Raw genomic sequence first — 19,667 nt, forward strand, 5'->3', positions numbered from 1 at the left:
TGTCATTCATAAAATTTTAATTTGTTCAATATGGTCTCTAAATTTTTTGTATATGTTCAATTTAGTTCTTATAGTATATGAAACTGTTCAATATTTTCCTTCCTTGATTTCAAGTTCATGAACAACATTGAATATTTTCACATAATCTATGGACTATATTGGACATATACCAAAAGTTCAAGGATTAAACAAATTAAAAGTTCTGAGACGACATTACACACCGAGCTAAAGTTTAGAGACCGCATTGCATATTGAACCGCCATATGTGTCGTTTTTTCCTTGATGTTTCTTGAAACTAATAGAAAGAAACAGAAATTCAGAGAGAGAAATGGTAGTCAGATCATTCCATCATAAAAATGTGTTTTTTTCAATTATAACTAGTGTGCAAATAGCCCCATCTTGGATATAACCTACATAGTGTAGTAGATAAATCAATCATAATACAAAACGAGCTCGATTTGAGCTCTTGAACCGATAGAATATTAAAATAATAAATCACATATTTATTTAACAGGTTAAGTTTTTAAAATAGCTGAAAGTGATTCTATAAAATCTCACATGAATCTAATCGTTCCTTCCGAATTTAGTCATTCCATGTAAAGTATAAAATTTTTATATGCCTTCCTCCACTTCAATCATGAACCAGCCTACCACACCACATCGAGCCAATTCCCATAATTCGAAACCCGAGCTTTCTATTGACAACTCGTAAATCGCCACCGATCAGAACGGTGGTCTGAGGAAAAGGTAACCTTTTCTGCTTATGCCTCCCACGATCGCATCACGGACTATATAGCCTACCACACCGTAGCCAATTCCCTTAACCCAAGAGTTAAGCTTTCTATTGCGATCAAGAAATGTCCACACGGACCTCCAATCCACGACGAGCTCGCAAACTCGCCTAATCCAACAAACAGTCCTAATAAAAAGCCCATAAAACCATCGAAAGTCATGAGAGAACAAGATTCAAAATGAGATTAACTTGCTTTATCGTCTCGAAATGGACTAAATCACATAATGTCTCCGTTGAACTTTCTGACTGCTGTGATAAAGATAAAGATGGGGAAGAGCGAGGGGGGGGCATGCATGCAGTGAACGTGAAAGAAGATGGGGATGGGATGGGAGACCCTCGAGAAAGCAGCCAAGTCACGAAGTGCACGTGGAGCAACCCCTCCACTGCACCCACAGGCCAAAGGGTAAGAGGGACAGGCAGGGACAGAGAAACATAAGCGAGGCTGACATTGTCCTAATAAGGCGACTGCTAATGAAACTGCCACTTTGTTGGGGCTCTGGAAGAAGAAGAAGAAGAAGAAACTGTCCACTTCCTTGCTCGCGCCCGTATTAGGATAATTTTTTTCCAAGGTATTAAATTAACAAAACTTCATCGAGGTTTATTTATTGAGTCACGGGATAGAGTCTCTAATCAGACCTTGTCAATGGGCTGAGTTGAATAAAAAGTTTATTCATCGAGTGACCGATGGATGTCTAATAGGTTGAGTTGTTATGTGAGTTTGTCATATTAAATCAATCGATAATAATTGAGTTTAAACATAATATGGGACAAAATGAGTTAACTACTCACTTCTATGATTTTCTCTTCATTTTCTCTCGCCTCACTCGATCTCGCTCTCACTTACTTCGCGCTCTCATCTCCTTTTGAATATGAGTCTTTATAGATTTAGTTAAATATGTAAGTGTTCTACAAATACAGGTCGGGTCGGGTTAGGTATATTTGCATTACATGAAAATGGATCAAAATAGGTTAGACGAGTTTATTTAGATCGGATCATTTTTTGTCCCAACCCACCCAATTGATAGGTCTATCTCTAATCAAGTTTACCATAGAGTTTTTTTTTTCACATTTTTTCACTGTCACTCCACCCCAAAAAAAAACCCCATAAATAATCGAGAAGGTACACTCATGTCAGTTCGGGTGTTCATGCACAACCAAACAAATCGTGGGATTTGGTCACCTATTCATGTCGGCTCATGTAAGGCGCTTCACTTTCTATGTTTCTATGATTGTGCACCCTGCCTCTCGACGCAAAGAACGCGATTTTCTATCTTGTGGTCCTCAATACAGGAGATTGGTGCAATTGACACCCTAGAGAAAAGTACGGATCGATGAGATCTTATTAAGGGCTGGCTATTTCGCAAGAATCTTCTCCTCTCTCTCTCTCTCTCTCTCTCTCTCTCTCTCTCTCTCTGTGGTCCTCCGAAAATGTTCCCGGAATGGAGATGGACTGGGGCTCGAGAAAAGGATGTTGGCTGGTCATGGTTGCACGGCCAAGCGACGCGGTTGCCCCACCCGCCTACTCCCACGAAGACACTGGACTTCAATTGATCATAACTTCTTTGAGTCGCTGAGGAAGCAACGTATGCCCTCGGTTCACGTGGGAAAGGGACGACCGATCGCAATCCCGAATCGATGGCCGATTTTGTTAGCGCGTACTACAATTGAGTCTATTGATGATCCTAGCTAGTAATTATGCATCGTTTATACTCGTATAAGACTGGTACTACTAGTGACAGATATGGAATAGGGGTTGCTGCTGATCACTGCTCCCTCATGAGAGAGAGAGAGCGTGTGTGTGTGTAAGTTGAGCTCAAACAATGCATCCAAACTAGTGTTTTTGGTCGATTATTTAGGTATAAAAGATTTAGGGTTTGATACTCGAGAGTCAATTCACATGGTGTTCTCTCTCAATTAATCATGATGATGTTCAAGAAATTCACTTCTATTGTGGCTTAGTCATTTCCAAAAGAACTAGATCGGGTGGGGAACCGCTCAATAGGGACCGAACGAATCGATATTAGGCGGTTTCTACGGAAATCAATCCTTTAAAATCGGTACGTATTGATCATGTTTTTAGTTCTAAGTGTGGACCACCCACTTAGACCCGGATTAGACCGGTGGTTGGGTTGCTTGGAGGGTCTAGGAAATCAATGGGCGGTTCCTGAAAATCGATTCTTCGTGAGTGATTTTCGATTTTAAGATGGGAACCGGCCTACCTTAAAACCGATTACCCCCAAACGAAACCGAAACAAAAGTAACAAATAATCATTCGAGAAGAGTGAGAGAAGTAATTATACTTGGAGCAATGAATTTATTTAACAAGTTTTTAAATGAAAGGTCAAATTTAATCTAACTCTCTCAATGCAAAGACATTATTTCAAACAATCTTTATAGATTGTATAATCCATGTAGTAATCGATTCAGGTTAATAGCTCAGGTACCGGTAAGCTTTCACAAATTATTCATGAAAAAGGAGAGACAAAAGAAAATGAATAGAGAAAAGAGTGTCTGTCGAAACTAAATTACGTGCCTGCTTGTCCGTGGGATCAAGAGATGGCGGGAAGAGGAAGGGGATCCAAGGGCTGGGGATTGCTCCTGAAAAGGAAAACTGCAGAATCAGAACCGAGGGATGACGTAAGGTGAAGCGCAGTGAATAAGTCAAAAAGCAAACAAGAATCATCAACAAACTTCCGACCGCACGTGTCAGACAGAGGCCACGTCAAGCTCCGTGGGGACAGGGAAACAGTGAATAATTCACCGTGCCAGAGCGCGGGCCCACATGTGTTAAAAGTTCCCCCCCCAACCCAAACGGGGTCGCGCGTGATGGCTAGCTAGATCAGACGGCCAGGCGCTACTTATTGGGGCCAGTGGGGTGGGGTTTTTATCCTGTCTGCGTGCACGCAGGCTAAGCATTTAGGCAACTTCAGCTGTTTTTTTAGCCCTAAAGCTAAAACTAGACGCGGCCGGTTCGGTGGAACCGCCGGTTCCGGTTCAGGAACCGGCGGTTCCGGTTCCACGAAAAGGTGGAACCGGAACCGGCCGTGAAAAATGGCGGTTCCGGTTCCGAACCGGAACCGGCGGTTCCGGGCCGGTGCCCGGGCCGGTTCCGGTTCATTCCGATTCATTTTTAATAATAATTTTTAAAATAATAAATAATAAAATAAATATAATAAATTATAAATTATAAAATACAATTAAATTGTACATTGTAATAAAATATGGGAAAAAAAAAAAAGAAGGAATGGGCTTGAACTTAATGAATTATCATTAAGCGACCTACATATCTTCTTGGGGATAGAAGAATCAAAGCCCATGTAGTTCTTTTTACCTTTGAGAACCCCAACTTACCTCATCGTCAATCGTCGCTACCCGTTGTGGTACCCGTGGCGGTGGTATCTCCAACATCATCGCTAAAAAATTCGTGTTCACGATCTAACTCTTGGTGTCGATATTTCGCCCTCGTCCAATCGCCGACACAAGCTTGAGCTTCCACAGAGTCCGGGCTTAATCTTGAACGGCGAGAGTCCAAAATTAATCCTCCGTAACTAAATGCTTGTTCAACTCGCAACCGTTGAAGAAGGGGTTGCTAATATTTGACGAGCGATGAGGGCGAGAACTGGATACTCGATTTGGTGACTCTTCCACCACTTCAGGATTTCGAAATCTGTACTATGTTACGCATCACGAAACTCAAATTGAGTGGTTAAATATTTTTCTAATTCAGAAATATTACCCGTTGCCCCTTTTTGTTTTTTTTGCCTACTCTTAAGCATATTATACCCTCTACTAAGTGAACTACCACCTTCGCTACGTGAGGCAGTAGATTGTAAAGATCCGTAATCACTTAAACCATATCTACTACAAAATTCTCCATATAATGCTACTATAGATTCTTTAACATGTCCTAATATATTTAAAATATCTATTGAATCATCCAAATGTAAACAATCATGATAATACACATTCAAATAATCTTGTAAACCGTCTAATTTAATACGTGGATCAAAAACAATACCAACTAAATAGACAAGAGGAATTTGCAAATAATAATGCAACCATTTTTCTCGCATTACTAAAATAGTTTGACCTAATTCGGTATCTTTTTCATATTCACTAAAAACACTACTAATATTAACACACTCTATTAAAAATAAATGCGTTGTAGGATAATAAATACCAGATAAAGTCTTAGTAGCATCATTAAAAATTTTCAAAATATCTAAAATTTTCTTGCAAACGTCCCAATGTTGAGGAAGTAAAGTAATTTCGGGAATATTTTGTGAAATAAACATACATAATAAATCTTTATATTCAAAAGTTTGCCGAAGCAACTCGTACGTAGAATTCCAACGAGTCGGAATATCTTTTGGAAATCTTCTTGGCCTTCTCCCATTTTGTTTACAAAATTTTCCCCATGATTTCATACATTGGGGACGACTCCATAAAAATTTAATTGCACTTTTTATTGGGGCGAGAGAAGTGTCAAGAGTTCGTAAACCATTTTGTACACATAAATTTAAAACATGACAAGCACATCTAATGTGAAAAAATTGTCCGCCAAAAGTGGGTTTGCAAATATTTTCTAATTCGGGAATAGAAGCGGTATTTGCGGCGGCATTATCAAAACCAATTGAAAATACTTTATTTATTAAATTATATTCTTCTAAAACTTGCCTAATTATTCTATAAATATTATGAGCCGAATGGCTTTCATCAAAAACTCGGAATGCAATAAGTCTTTTTGAATCATCCAATTGTCATCTATCCAATGACACGTGACACCCATATAAGAATGAATTTGCCAAGGATCACTCCAAATATCGCTACCTATATACACACGTCCATTGAATTCCGCAAAAAATTTTGCTAAAGATTTTTTTCCTTTTTTATAAAGATGAAAAACTTCCCGTTTAAGAGTATTTTTGGAATAGTTGGCGCTTGCGGAACCAACGCAGTATTTATCAAATATTTCATATTAAAATTTTTCACCAGTATTAAACGGAGCATGATCAAGGGCAACATATTCACCTAATGTTTGTTTATAAAGTGCTTCAGTGAAACGAAATAAAGGATGAGGCTTAGAAGTGGCGTACCCGGAAATTTGTTGTTGCGTATTGTCGATCCCCGCTTGCGTTGGATGTTTTTTCGTCAAATGCCGACGGAATGTTCCGTAACCGTTTCCTTTCGTGAATTTATAAGTTTGCGAACAATATTTACATTTTACATTATACTTACCTTCGACTTCATCACGTACCTTGTCGAAGTGTAGCCACAAGTCCGATGTATTATCTCGGCCCTTCCGTTCCGGCTCATTTGCCGTTGACGTTTCTTCGACACCGGTGGGAGGATGAAGACTTTCTTGTGTTGGGATGTGCTCGACGTTCGGAATCGGGACATAGTTGATATTATCGTCGTCGTCTTCCCAACTTGCATACTCACGAGGATCGTATTCATGAAAGGGATAGTCGGAATCTCCCATAGCCATCTTGCCCTTGTCGGCATTTTCGCTTCCACTTGCCATTTTTTGAGAGAATTGATCGGGATTGAGAGAATTGGGAGAATTTGAACGATTTGAGAGGATTTCGGAGAGAATTCGAGAGATTGTTCGGAGAATTTGTGACAAAAATGAAAGGGGAAGCATATGTATTTATAGGCAAGAATCATTTTTTTTTTAATTATTTTTTTTAAAAAAAAAGAAAAGCAACGGCCAAATTGGCCGTTGCACAAAGCAACGGCCAATTTGGCCGTTGCACGTTAGCAACGGCCAAAGAGCCGTTGCCAACGGCTCTTTGGGCCGTTGCCAACGGCCCAAAGCGGGGGGAGGGGGGGAGGGGGGCCGGGGCGAGAGCCCAACGGCTCTGCGCCCGGCCCACCAAAATTTTTTTTTTTTTTTTGCGGTTCGGAACCGGCCCGGAACCGCCGGTTCCGGGCCGGTTCCGGGTTGGAACCGTGGGCCCGGTCAACGGGCCGGTTCCGGGCCGGTCAACGGGCCGGTTCCGGGCCGGTTCCGGGCCCACGGGCCCAAATGGCACTCACTAGCTAAAACTGGTCAGGGATGATGACCATCATGGCCATTTCGAATGTTTTTGACTTAAATGTCACGAAATGATCGAAAGGGTGCTCACCTTATATGGGCGGATCTTGTGCAATGGTCGCAAATTACCAGCTTGTTAAACTTCGACGAACCAAGAATTTCCCAAAAGCTTTTCGTCTTCGGGAGTGTAATTTGCTATCAACGATGTTGTTAGATAAGTTTTTCGCCATCTGCCCCACAATCCTACAAGTAATTAAGACAGGAAACTAAACGAGATTGAAGAACATTGATTACCCACTTGGAAAGCAATGCCAACAAAGCAGATGAACCGATCGATTCTTGGAGATCTTGCGATGAGTCCAATTGCAAAGTTAGGATGATGTACATGAGACTCTGCGCTCGGTATGGCAGAAAGGAAGAAAACTAGAAATATGGTAGGCTATCATGGGTCTCACCTAGAGGGTACAATTAAGGTCCTTCGTGCGGTGGACAATCATTCAACTTCACAGTCTCCATCCCAACCAGATACATAGACTCTAAAACAAGAATTTCTTATCAGAAACCTCCGGATCCACGTGAATCCAAATGCTTTCGACCATGGAGTCATATGGTAATGCACACGATCTAACCGCCAACATCACCTGGGTTCACGTGCACCCGCACCCGGTCGCCGAAACATATGAGCTACACATTCTTCAACTGTGGGAGACCACAGCATTTACTAGGGCTCCTCCTTGATCAATCACCATCTGACGTTGAAAGTACAGCACAAGATGGTCTTTGGCTCAGCCGCTGCTGCTGGTGCATGCCACCTTGCAAATTTTAGCGCCAAGATAACTCCTTGTAGACTGCACATCCAAGCCAGACTCGAGAGACCAAAACCTAATGACCTTTCATCTTCAAAACACACAACTTTCTATCCAGAGAGAGAGAGAGAGAGAGAGAGAGAGAGATTTTGACTGAGGTTGACAGCACAGGTACATGGCATGTTGTCTTGAGATGGATGAACAGCCAGAGAACCAGAAATGCAAGATCATGTGGTCTTGGCAAGTATAATTGAGGCAATACACTGTGCGTGCGCACTTGTGTCTTGGGGTTGGGTTGGGTTTTGGGGTGATCGATCTTGTTAAGTCCAAAGCATCCCTGTCGCTCTCATTAAGGATGTTTGTTGTTTTCCCATATGCCAGTGAAAACAACTCTGCTCCTTCAATGGCCCAATAAACAAAGACTTGCATGACTTCTCAATTGTGTGCATCATGGATGGAGACAATGACACAAATGGTCCATAAATTCTAGCCTGTTGTGCAATATCATAACCGAACTTTTAATTATTATTTTTTAATGTGATCCATGAACTTTAGCCCATAGTGCGATGCGGTCTCCAAACTTTTAAATTGTCCAATGTGGTCCATGAATTTTCGATACATGTTTAATGTAGACCCTGAATCGTATGAAAATGTTCCACGTATTGAAACATTTTCATACAGTTACGAAAGTTCATGACCCACATTGAACAAATTAAAAATTCATGGACCATACTGTACTTTGAGCTAAAGTTCATGGACCATAGTGAATAAATTTAAAGTTCAATAACGACGTTACATATTGAGCTAAAATTTATGTACTATTTGTGTTGTTTTCCCTTGGTAAGGCACTCCCCATTTCAAATTGTTACATAAATAGAGAGTTGGGATTATTTTCCCTCCTTTTTTTTTTTTTTTGTTGTTTTAATCAATTCCATTTTACTGAATTAATAGCATCTCCTGCTTTGTTTTGAAAAGCTTCAAACATTACCAAAAGACGAGCACAGGCTCCAAGATTGAACATTTTTCTTTTTGCCTTTTCAATCTCGAGAGGCTCCTTGGTTAAACCATGATTAAATGTCAATCTTTCACAGGCTCCTGAAATAATTACTCATGCAGGTTGAAAAGCCAAAATGTTTTTCATGATTACGGGCAATCTATCGCCAACTTGGTCAAGCTTTTAGAACTGTCATTTCCATCTTTGGGTAATAGAGCTAAGAGCACTAAGTTCTACAAGTTTCAAATTCAAAGATGATATAAAGATTAACACGGTAAAATCGGGCCCCATCCCTTTCAAGATCAGAAACAGCATGGACAATCACTATTTTTCTTTTTTCTTTCATTTGTCTGGATTTTTTTTTTTTTGAAAAATTTCAAATTAGGGCTTGAAATACCCTCATTTTCTCAAATAAAAGCCTAAAGTGTCCTTTTTACTTCAAAGAAAGGCAAAGACATTTTCTTCATTTACTTTTTTTTGTTCTTTTATATTTTCTCATTTCTTTTTTTTTTTTTTTTTTTGGTTGCAGGTGGCATGGGTGGCCTCACCCAGGCCCTCGTTGGTCGCGAAGAGGTGTCAAAATCACAGTCGATCATGACCAAGAAGAAGAAGAAGAAGATGTGATGATATGGCGGGGCTCGTCTCGCCTAGGCCCTCGCCGATGGCCGGCCATGCCCGAGACCAGCCATTGATAAAAGGACGGGAAAAAATAGGAAAAAAATAGGAAAAGAAATAAGAAAAAGAAATGACGAAAATGTCTTTGGTCGGACACTTTTTTGAAACAATAAAGGCACCTGAAGCCATTATTTGAAAATTTTTCTACTTCTTTTGACATTTAAATCACGTAATATGCCGATATGAAATATATTCTTCTTTTTAATACATGTACGATAATCACAAAAAAGAACGAAAATACCATTGAGTAGGTGCCGCATGTTGGTCTATCGGGTGGTACAAGTGTCCTATAGAAGATTTTCTTCTTATTGTCTCCTTCATTTTATTTCACAAAAATACTTTTAGCTTTATATTCTAATCTAAACACTTCTCGTAAAATGAAAGAGACGATTTGAAACACGGAAAACAATTCTTATTTTTTTATTATAATATTTAATTTGAAAACTGTTCTGAAAGTGTTGGCAGATGCATTCTCAAAACTGTTCTCATTAATATTTTCCACGTTTGACTTGTGAAACTTCTCAAAAAAAAAAAAAAAAAAAAAGACCCTTCAGAATCAGCAAGTTTCCTCGAGTCCTGTGTAATCCCGAGAAAATTCAACATGAATAACGCACTAATAATAGCCAACGACAAGGGAAAATTTCAAAAAGGATCATAAGTACCTTTATTTTTTCAAATAAGGACTTAAAGTGGTTTTTGTTTCAAATAAAGACCCAAAGTACTCTCATTGTCTCAAAAAAGGGCTTGAAGTGCACATTATTTCAAATAAAGATATGAAGTGACAATATTAATCTAAAAAAGGGCCTAAGTTACTTTAGTTATGGATATTTTGATAATTAACTATTTTTTTTTATTTTTCTCCTTTTAAGATATTTTGAAAAAAAAAACCTAGGTGGGAGGTTAGTAGACCTCCCGCTTGCGGCCGCTGCCCCAACGGTGATGGGACGGCGGCTATGGCCGTCGGGGTCGTCGGTGCCTCGATGAGGGCTCCGGCCCCGGCTTGAGCCGGGAGAGGATTGGCGAACCTTGCCTAGGTCCGACCGAGGCCCGTGGCCACCCCGATCCGGTCCCTGCCGATGGCAGCGGCCCTCAATCGGGCCCGGGCGAGGGCTACCGACCCTCGCTCAAATTGGGAAGAGGGTCGCAGCCCTCTCCCAACTCCCTTACTTGTCAATTGGCAGGGTTGTCGGCCCTCGTCGAGACTCCGGAAGGTGGGGCGGCGACCACATGTAGGAGGTCAATCCTCCCATCTGTTTTCTTCTTCTTCTTCTTTTTGAACTTTCTATTTTTTTGTTTTAACTTAATTTAATAAAAAAATTACATTAAAATTATATTTTTACAAAAATGCTCTTGATCGGCCGAAAAATTTAGACCGTCAACGAGGTCAAGCCCTTATTTAAAATAACCATAAATACTTCAAGCCTTTTTTCGAAATAATAATAGCATTTCAGGCCACTTGAGGTCCCTTTTTGGAATTTTTCCCGTAACGGGTTTTTCCACGGATACATATGACATGCTTTCTAAAACCCTAGTTAAAAACAGACAATCACTGCACAATCCACTGTTCATGTCCGCGGCTTGATTGATGGAGACTTATCCATGTGTTAAATGTACTTTGTCTCAGTCCTCATCTCTCTCTCTTTCTCTCTCTATGGTTAGACTTTGTCAATGAAGAATCACAACTATCCGACCAAAAAAAAAAAAAAGAGAAAAAGAGAATCACACCTACAAATCTCCGCGAACAACTCTTGATTAGAAATATGCATTTCACCAAACAGAATAATTTTATGCTGCTCACCTCTCTCTTTAACTATGATTTGCTTCTTCCATTATAGAATCGCCAATATTCCCAAATCAACCGATCTACGTTACAAATTAATTATTCAACCGGAGTTGGTTCCATCTCTTCCACATTTAATAATTATTGTCCTGCCCAATCTCCCAAATCTTTTTCCCCCAAAATCTTGGTCAATTGGTGATGTAACCCACATGGTTTAAATAGAATTTAGTTCAAGTTTGCCGTCAGAGGGTTCGATCGATTCTACGTATCGAAACAAGTCCACCTTTGGGTTTCGATCACGGATGTGCAGGGAAGTCATTTCTCATAAAAAAAAAAGGCTTCTTTCAAGTAGAGTCGTACTTAAAATCTTACGCCTTTGTGGTATGAGTTTTAAGGTCATCATAATAAGACATATAGGTTAATCGAGAGGCATATTTCGTTCCTCTAATATATATTGCACGAACCGAGTAACTAGGCAAAACTCAGTATTCTGACTTAGATAGTGTTGAAACGTGCACTTTGATGACAACTTTGGAATTTACATAGACATTTCGACTCTCTTAAGCTAGTTAATGACATTTAAAATGGCGATTCCTTGCAAAAGCACTTCAAACCGAGCTTTTGGAGCGACTAATAAGTGTCAAATTCGGTATAGATAAGAACGATCTTCCTCATTTTCAAGACCATGTTTTTTCCTGGGCTTCGATGTTGCACATGTTTTTCGAAATGCGTGTTGCTATGAAACCCTTCAGTAGCTCGAGTCAAAACGCATCACAACTACGATGCCGAAAGAGCTCATGCAAATGAAAGCTACTACATTACACGAACTCGCGAGTTCGTATTAGGGTCTTGAGCAGATGTTTGTGCAGAAAATCGTTCTTCACGTCGCGATTCTACGTGCGGGATTTTTATGGTAATGCACGGAGGATTTGCTACGACTGATCAACCCCCACCTCCTCATCCTTTCAACGCGATCAACGGCTTCAAATTCGAACTTGGGGGAAAGGGCACGGGTGAAATGGGAATAAGAGTAATTTGCTCCGCCATAGAGGGGCAAAATGGGGACAAGAAAATGGCAGGAAGAACGGTGGCCAAGCTGGCAATTGGCTCCAATTGGCACGGACCATGCACGCGCGTGAAGACCTTTATAAAGTCGTCTCTCTCCCTCCTCCCCTTTCCTCCATCTTCAAGGCGTGCCCTTTCTTGCTCTCATTACTCTCTCTGTGCGTGTCTCTCTCTCTCTGCCCATATCTCGCTCTCTCTCTCTCTAGAAAAACACATCGATTGCTCCTGTTTCTTCATGGCATGCTCGCTCCCTCGCTCGCTTTCTCTCACTTCCCAGAAAAACGCACAGGAAACAAAAAAAATTATAGTGAGAGAAGAGATCTTTGCTTTCCAGTAATGCCCCTCTAGGCCAACCTGTCCTCTCGCGAGATTTGAAGCACCTTCCGAAAAACAGCAGCTTTCTGAACCTTCTTTCACAGACAAACTCAACTACCTCTCTCCCTCCTTTTGTCTCTCTCCATCATTTTGTCACTTTCTCTCTGTCAATCCTTGTGTTCTTGACATCTCTGTTCCTGCACAGTTCTCTGAAGGGGGGCGAAAAAGGGGAAAACAGAAACATGTATAAGTCGGAGAGAACTCTGAAAGAAGAGAGATATGCGCAAGGGAAGCAAAACCCATCTTTTTCTTCCACTCTACTGGACAAAATCTACAGATCCATTGATGAATCCGACCCAAAAGGCGAGGACTTGAAGTTTTACGGCGACGCGGCAATGGCGAGGAAACAGAGCATCCGGGACCTCAAGAAATGCAGCTCCAAAAGCAACAAATGCGCCGAGGAAAATCTCTCTCTCCACCGAGGGGTTTTCGTCAGTAGCAAGGTCGGCGACGATGGAGGACTGAAGACGAGGCAGATAAGGGAAGAATCCGAGAGGAAGCAGAGGAGGGATCGTGATCACGACCACGACCACGATGCTCTGTTTTTCAGTTCGACCTCGAGCTCGTCAGATTCGAGCTCCGGTGGGTTCTCTTCCTCGGACACTGAGTCCATTTATGGGGTCGTCAAGACGAGGAGCTCTTGCTTCGCTCCACCACCACTACCGAGGCAAAAGCCGCTGAGGACCAGCTCCTCTACTAAACCAGAGAAAACAGAGAGGGCTCTGTTTCAAGAGCAGAAGAAGTTGCGTGACTTTGATCATCATCGTCACAATTCTTCTGCCGAACAGAGCGCATACAACGAGGAAGGTATGATAAAGTCCAAATCGAGAGCGTTAAAAATCTATGCCAATCTAAAGAAGGTGAAGCAGCCGATTTCGCCAGGGGGGCGGCTCTCAAATTTCATCAATTCTCTCTTCACCGCCACCAACACAAAGAAGCCCAAGTCGACCCCTGCTATTGGTAGCTATGGCGAACCAAATGCGGAGAGGAAATCTCAATCTGCACATGAATCCGTGTGTTCCTCGGCTTCTTCCTTCTCGAGATCTTGCTTGAGCAAGCATTCCCCAGCAACGAGGCAAAAACTGCAAAACGGGGTCAAGAGGACGGTCCGGTTCTACCCGGTGAGCGTGATCGTGGACGAAGATTGCAGGCCGTGCGGACATAAATCACTGTTCGAGGAAGATCACGGACAGTATGGCTCGAATTCAATGCCGGTGTTGGTGCCGAGTGCGTGGAAAATCGGAGGGAGGCTGCCAACGTCGAGGAAAACAGAGGAAACGGAGGAAGCCAAATGCCGTGCGAACGAGAAGAGCCGGCGCGTGGAAGAGGCGGCGAGGGACTTCTTGAGAGATTACTACCAGAACCAGAAGAAGGTGAGGAACGACAGTTTCGCGGCGAGGGGTCACAGGGAGATTCATCGGGTTGGCGACGTTGAGGGCGATTACCGCGATGACGACGACGACGCAGCGAGTTGTTCGAGCTCAGATCTGTTCGAGCTCGATCATCTTGCAGTAATAGGAAATGAGAGGTATTGTGAAGAGCTTCCGGTGTATGAAACCACTCATGTTGGAGCAAATCGTGCCATTGCTAATCGACTGTTCATGTAATTACTATTTCCCCGTGATAATACTACCAGAATCGCAATATTAGCCAAGTCTCTCATTCCTTTTCATCTTTTTACAGTCTTCAAGCTCTCAATGTTATAGTTTGATTAGCAAATGTGTTCTCTTAAGTGAGGATTAACCCACTTCGGGTTAAGTTTTGCTTGAATACAAGCCAACAAAACCCTTTGAAGTTGCACATTTAAATTTAGATTTTCACCGGGTCTACACGACATATCTTAATAAAGGGTGCCCCTCAATAGACTCAAGTTGCGGTAAATATTGAATGAGGCTGAACGACTCTTAAGATGGATCTTATTCATGAGTGATCATTTAAGATGAAAAAAGCGTTATACTAAAAAATCTTCCAATTTTTTTTTCTCCTTTGGTTGCTTAACAATTACACCAAGAAAACCCCCTTTTTCTTTTTAGCAAAACTTTGGTGATCCAATGTGAATAGGGAGGGAAGGAAAAAGTAAAGATAGGGAAAGAAGATGCATGAAAAGAAAAAAGATTCAATAGAGATCACAATCACAAGCAAAATGAGAGGAGATGGGGGGAGATAGAATATGCATAGCTCTTGTGAAGATGAAGGCGATGGCCAAAGGAAAAAGGGGAAAAGGAGGGGCATGATCTTAGCTTTAGCCCACGGGAGGAGCAGACAAAAGAGAGAGAGAGGCTTTTGCTTTCCTTCTTTGTTCCTCAACACGTCTTGGATTGTAGTTGACATGTTCACTTTGCTTGAGCATTGCGTTAGCATCCCCTTCCCACAAAATCATCACCCTCCATCCTAGGAATTGACATTTCCTTTCTTTCCTTTCTTCTTTTTTTTCTTATAGCGCAAAGTATTGCTGCCGATTTCAAGATAATGTTAAAGACGCCCGCCGCACACCCTCCTGCAGATTTAAGATCGGGTCGGCACTCACGTGATAACAGAAAAACAAAACGGGTAAAAGCCGATGCCGAAGATGATCATTAGACATTCTAATGTACCATCGCTAGGCGTGCTAGAGACTTAGTAAGAGCATCCTTATGTAATGCAACTATATTAAGAAGCTAACTACGCACGTCGGGACCCCCAAGAGCTCCCATCAAATCAACGACCGTGGTGCGGCGAAGCAGGCCCTAAAGTTTAAACTATTCAAGCAAGTATTTTTGGGTGCACATAAAAACAGAAGTGTGCGGTGATTGGGTCGTGGACCACCCAAAGTCCAAAATGGACAACTACAAACGACCTTTAGGTGCGTGCACAAGCCCTCTCGATACTTTTTGGTAGAATCTTCATCAAGTCCTATTTAAAAATTAAAATAATAAAATACGGACCCAATTTCTAGGTAGTTAATATATAATATCTTTTTATGTCTAGGGTATTTCGTTGAAGATACTCTTAGCATGGTTGTTCATTAGAAGAGAACAAGTACTTGGGACTTGGGGAGATTTAAGTAATGTTATGCGCACGTAGCAACTATCGAGCTAGGCATTATACGAGCTAAATTATTCAAATGTTTGTTCTGGCGATGTGGGTGGATTTGATTCGTCTCGAAACAGGTACCACCGGACGGATGGAATCTCACAATCTTGAAAATTAATGGGTGTGTCTTGATTGGCGATGGTCGTGAATGTTTAGGGTTAAATTACTATGTAACCGGGTAAGGTTATGTGTCGATTTCGAGGGGAATAATGTTGTTAGAGGCATTAGGCACCGCTAACCTTTCCATCAAATGAGATAAAACTATGTGGGATAAGAGCCAAAGAAGCACTAATCTTGGGATATATCATCTCTCTTTTGTTTAAAAGCATGTGACCGAGTCATTAGACTTATCGTCAACTTGTGACTCTTTTATTAAGTGACTTAAAAAATTACTTGGAAAAGTAGTACTTACCCATGTCATTATGTTTTTGTAAATTTCATATATATGTTTTGGAATGCATAGTTAATTCTTCGAGTATAAACATATACATGATCAGGTACTTCTGTTGGAATGCACTTGTGACTTGTGTTAGAAAAAATCTCACATCGAATAATTAACATGGTGCGTAGCAATTAATATATGCTAGTTGGCTCATAACTCATTAATTTAAGTTTCTGAGTAAAAGCGGGTCCAACTGGATATGTTGATGGACTCAGACTTGGACTCCCTCCCGGCTATCGGGCTTTTACCATCCGCGATATATATATACCAAATAAAATTATTGTCACCATTATAGTCAAGTGAGAAGATGGAATAAATAGTTTGTTTTTGAATTTTCATTCGTATACAACTAATAATTTTATATTCTACCACATACGATCATAGAATTTGATTCGTGTGCATGCACTTAAAATCTCTATCGTTTAAAAGATCCCTAATAATTCAATGATTAATTTGCCCCTTAACATGTCAATCTCTTGATGTCGCTTGTAGAAATAATATTTTCAGTGACCACGAACTAAATATATGCTTTCTTTTCCCCGTTTTTTGAATGGCACAGGCGCAAGCGACACACTAATTCTGCCCTCCATCATGACAAACCCTATTCTACATTTGCGCTTCTATTTTTTTCTTGTCTTTGCTAGTTTTAATCAGTGTGATTAGTAGCATCCCTATCACATAGAGCAAATAAAGCCCTAAGAGTCATGATCAATCAATGTAAACCGAACATGAATGAACATAAAACTTGTCTATCATTCACGAAAATGTTTAGACATAAATTGTTGTAGACAATGATTTTTGTTTTCATTGGCTAATTATTTCAAGCGATATGAGCGAACGTTTTTAGAAAAATATTGTTCGAATCAATCATTTTTCGTGAAACAAATGTAGCCTAAATATATATTTTCCCGTTCTTTTTTAATAGCACAAGCACGAGCGAAACACTAATTCTGTCTTCAATTATAACAAACCCTAGTCTACGTTTGCACTACTATGTTTTTCTTGTCTTTGCTAGCTTTAATCAGTGTGATTAGTAGCATCCCTATCACTTAGAGCAAATAAAACCCTTAGAGTCATGAGCAATCAATGGTAAAAAGGGGGTTATAAAAAGAGTTTGGAGATGTAGATGAGGATGTACTTGTAAGAATATAAATCCAGAAAGCGATGATGCTAAAGGGGCCAAGAACTGAGTTTAAACCACGTACTAAAGCATCAACACTAGAATATGCACCTCCCAATTAAACAAGACCATATATAGATTGAACTTTTGAAGTAGACCTTATAATGAACCTATAAGATGACATTAGTACGTGAGGAGCACACACACTAAAGAAAGAATATCTCTAGTCAAAATCTAACATGATCATATGATTAGCAGCAAAAAGACAAGTGATAAAAGTATACACTTCATTTATGGTAGTGGGTGGTGCCTTTTGTTACTTATTCAACAAATGTAGGTGGGAAATTATTTTTTTTATTAGCCAATTCTTTTTCTTTTAAATTTCTTGATGGTTGTTTAAATTAAATGCAGTATGAATGCTGCATCAGTTCTTTTAAGGTCGCTGTTTTAATCTACTATGTTTTATAACTCCGTACACTTGGTGGGGAACTTGCCAGCAATGATGAATGCATGGAATAATGTTGTTTGTGGAAGAGAAGTGAGTGAGAAAGCAAAACCTAGATGCCTGGGCTTGACTCTTGCCTTTCTTTCCTAAAGCTTGTGCTTAATTTTTACTGAAAATATTCCATTTAGGGGATATAAATCACATCTGCTAGTTATCCGTTTATTTAATGGAAATGGGTATCAAATTTAATTAATGATGGTTTAGAGAAAGTTTTATAGTTAGGCAGTTGGTTTGATTGAAGCATTAAATCTTGTCTTACACATAACTTGTGGTTTATGTGACAAATTGGACTCATGTGCATGATGAAATATATCTTTACAAGAATCAAGAGGTGAATTAATCGAGTTTTGGACCAAAAAAAAAAAAAAAGAATTAGTCGAGTTAAGGGAAGTTTTAAATAGAAATTGTTCAATCAGTCCTGAACTTTTGCATGTATGTTGATTAAGTTTTAAAAACTTTCAATTTTTTTCAATTTAGTCTTAAATTTTTGCATGAAATTTCGGTGTACTCCTCCCGACCAATTTTCACAAGGAATTACCGACGTGGCGGTGTGTCACGTAGGACAACCGATGGTGACTAGACTACCACGTCAGCGACTTCTGGAGGAAATTGGCATGAAGAATTATATTGGAATTTTGGGCAAAGATTAAGGACTGAATCAGCCAAATTGAAATGTTTAAAATTGAATTGACATCCGTACAATAAAATTAAGACTGATTAGGCAATATTTTCAAATTTCAAAAAATAAGAAAATTGAAAGAACTTTGCATTTTGTGAGCTCAAAGCCTAACTAGAGCTAGTCCTGTTCAATGCTTTAATTTATTCTTGCTTTCGTGTGTAGTGGGAACATTGTGAATTTGCTGCCACAATAAGGACATGCTTTTTGTGGGAATAAAAGCAAAAGACTCATATGCCTTAGTACATCACCCACCGAGGTGACATACAAGTACAAATTTTACCTAATTCCATTTGTTTATTGAGTTACAAAGGTTGACAATGAGGAAAAGGGAAAACAAGAATTACAATCATTACAACCTCAAAATGAGGAACGGCTGTTCTAATCCACAAAGTGAGGGATACAAGATGTGCATGTTTTATTCATGTAAGGAAAGAAAAGTTGTAATTTGGGTTATTTCAAAAAATGAACTTTTAAGATGTTACCAGATTGAAAATTTTAACTGAAATTTGAAATCCACGAGAAAGTTATGTGAACACATAATAATATGTGGACTGTTCAAATTATCACGTGGTCCATTATAAGCAGTATATAGTTATTATTTATGTTATAGCAATATAAGCAATATTAAGATTTTACTATATAATAGTTTGAGGTTTTAGCAGGGAACCCTTATGTGTGGATATTGCGCGCATGGCACATGCTTATTCACACCAACAAGAGCAAATGAGTTTATATTTGGTCTACCTACTCGTATTTTAGCCATGCTTACTTGATCTATACGGTCTTAATGAGGTTGTATTTTGATTCTAGAACTTATCTTCTTAAACTGAGTTTTCTCGTCATAAAAAGATCCCTACATTTCCAATAAAACATGTAAAGATCCCATTTCATATAAGTTTCTACAATGTCCAATGATGGATCGAAGAGGCCTGCCGCTGGTCGTCGCCTCTCCATGACCAGTTGGTACTTTGTGTGATTTTTAAGTAGTGTATGCAACAAGATGTGTGACATTCTCTATAAAATTTCAAATATTTAGCACATCTGAATTGGAAATTTTCAGCATCTCGACCGCCTCCGAGCTAGGTTCTTGCATTCGCCAAACCAAAAATGTCCAATGAGGAGATCTTGTGTTTATGAACATAGTTAGCACATAGCTACTTGCTATTCAATCTTGCTTCCTTCGTTATCTCTCGTTCTGTTTTGAAAAAAACATGGGCATAACATTCAACTCAATCAATTCCCATAAATGAACAAAAATCACCTTGTTCGAGTGCCTACATAATGGCTCGACCCTATCTTGTTCATGTGCAAAAGGAAAGGCTCC

At 40.0% G+C, this 19,667-nt stretch overlaps 1 protein-coding gene across 1 annotated transcript; it reads left to right on the forward strand.

Annotated features, from left to right (window-relative positions):
- The first annotated feature begins 12,056 nt into the window (after positions 1–12,056).
- LOC115746684 (protein BIG GRAIN 1-like A) lies at positions 12,057–14,179 on the forward strand. Its single transcript, XM_030682561.2, has one exon. It carries the CDS (start codon positions 12,708–12,710, stop codon positions 14,130–14,132), a length of 1,425 nt encoding a protein of 474 aa, XP_030538421.1. The 5' UTR covers positions 12,057–12,707; the 3' UTR covers positions 14,133–14,179.
- The last annotated feature ends 5,488 nt before the right edge of the window (positions 14,180–19,667 follow it).

This window comes from Rhodamnia argentea, chromosome 4, assembly GCF_020921035.1.
Source record: "Rhodamnia argentea isolate NSW1041297 chromosome 4, ASM2092103v1, whole genome shotgun sequence".
Classification (NCBI taxonomy): Eukaryota; Viridiplantae; Streptophyta; class Magnoliopsida; order Myrtales; family Myrtaceae; genus Rhodamnia; species Rhodamnia argentea.

Bases quoted from the DNA above. Each gene is read 5' to 3' on its own strand.
- LOC115746684 (XM_030682561.2), top strand. From the start codon at position 12,708: ATGTATAAGTCGGAGAGAACTCTGAAAGAAGAGAGATATGCGCAAGGG.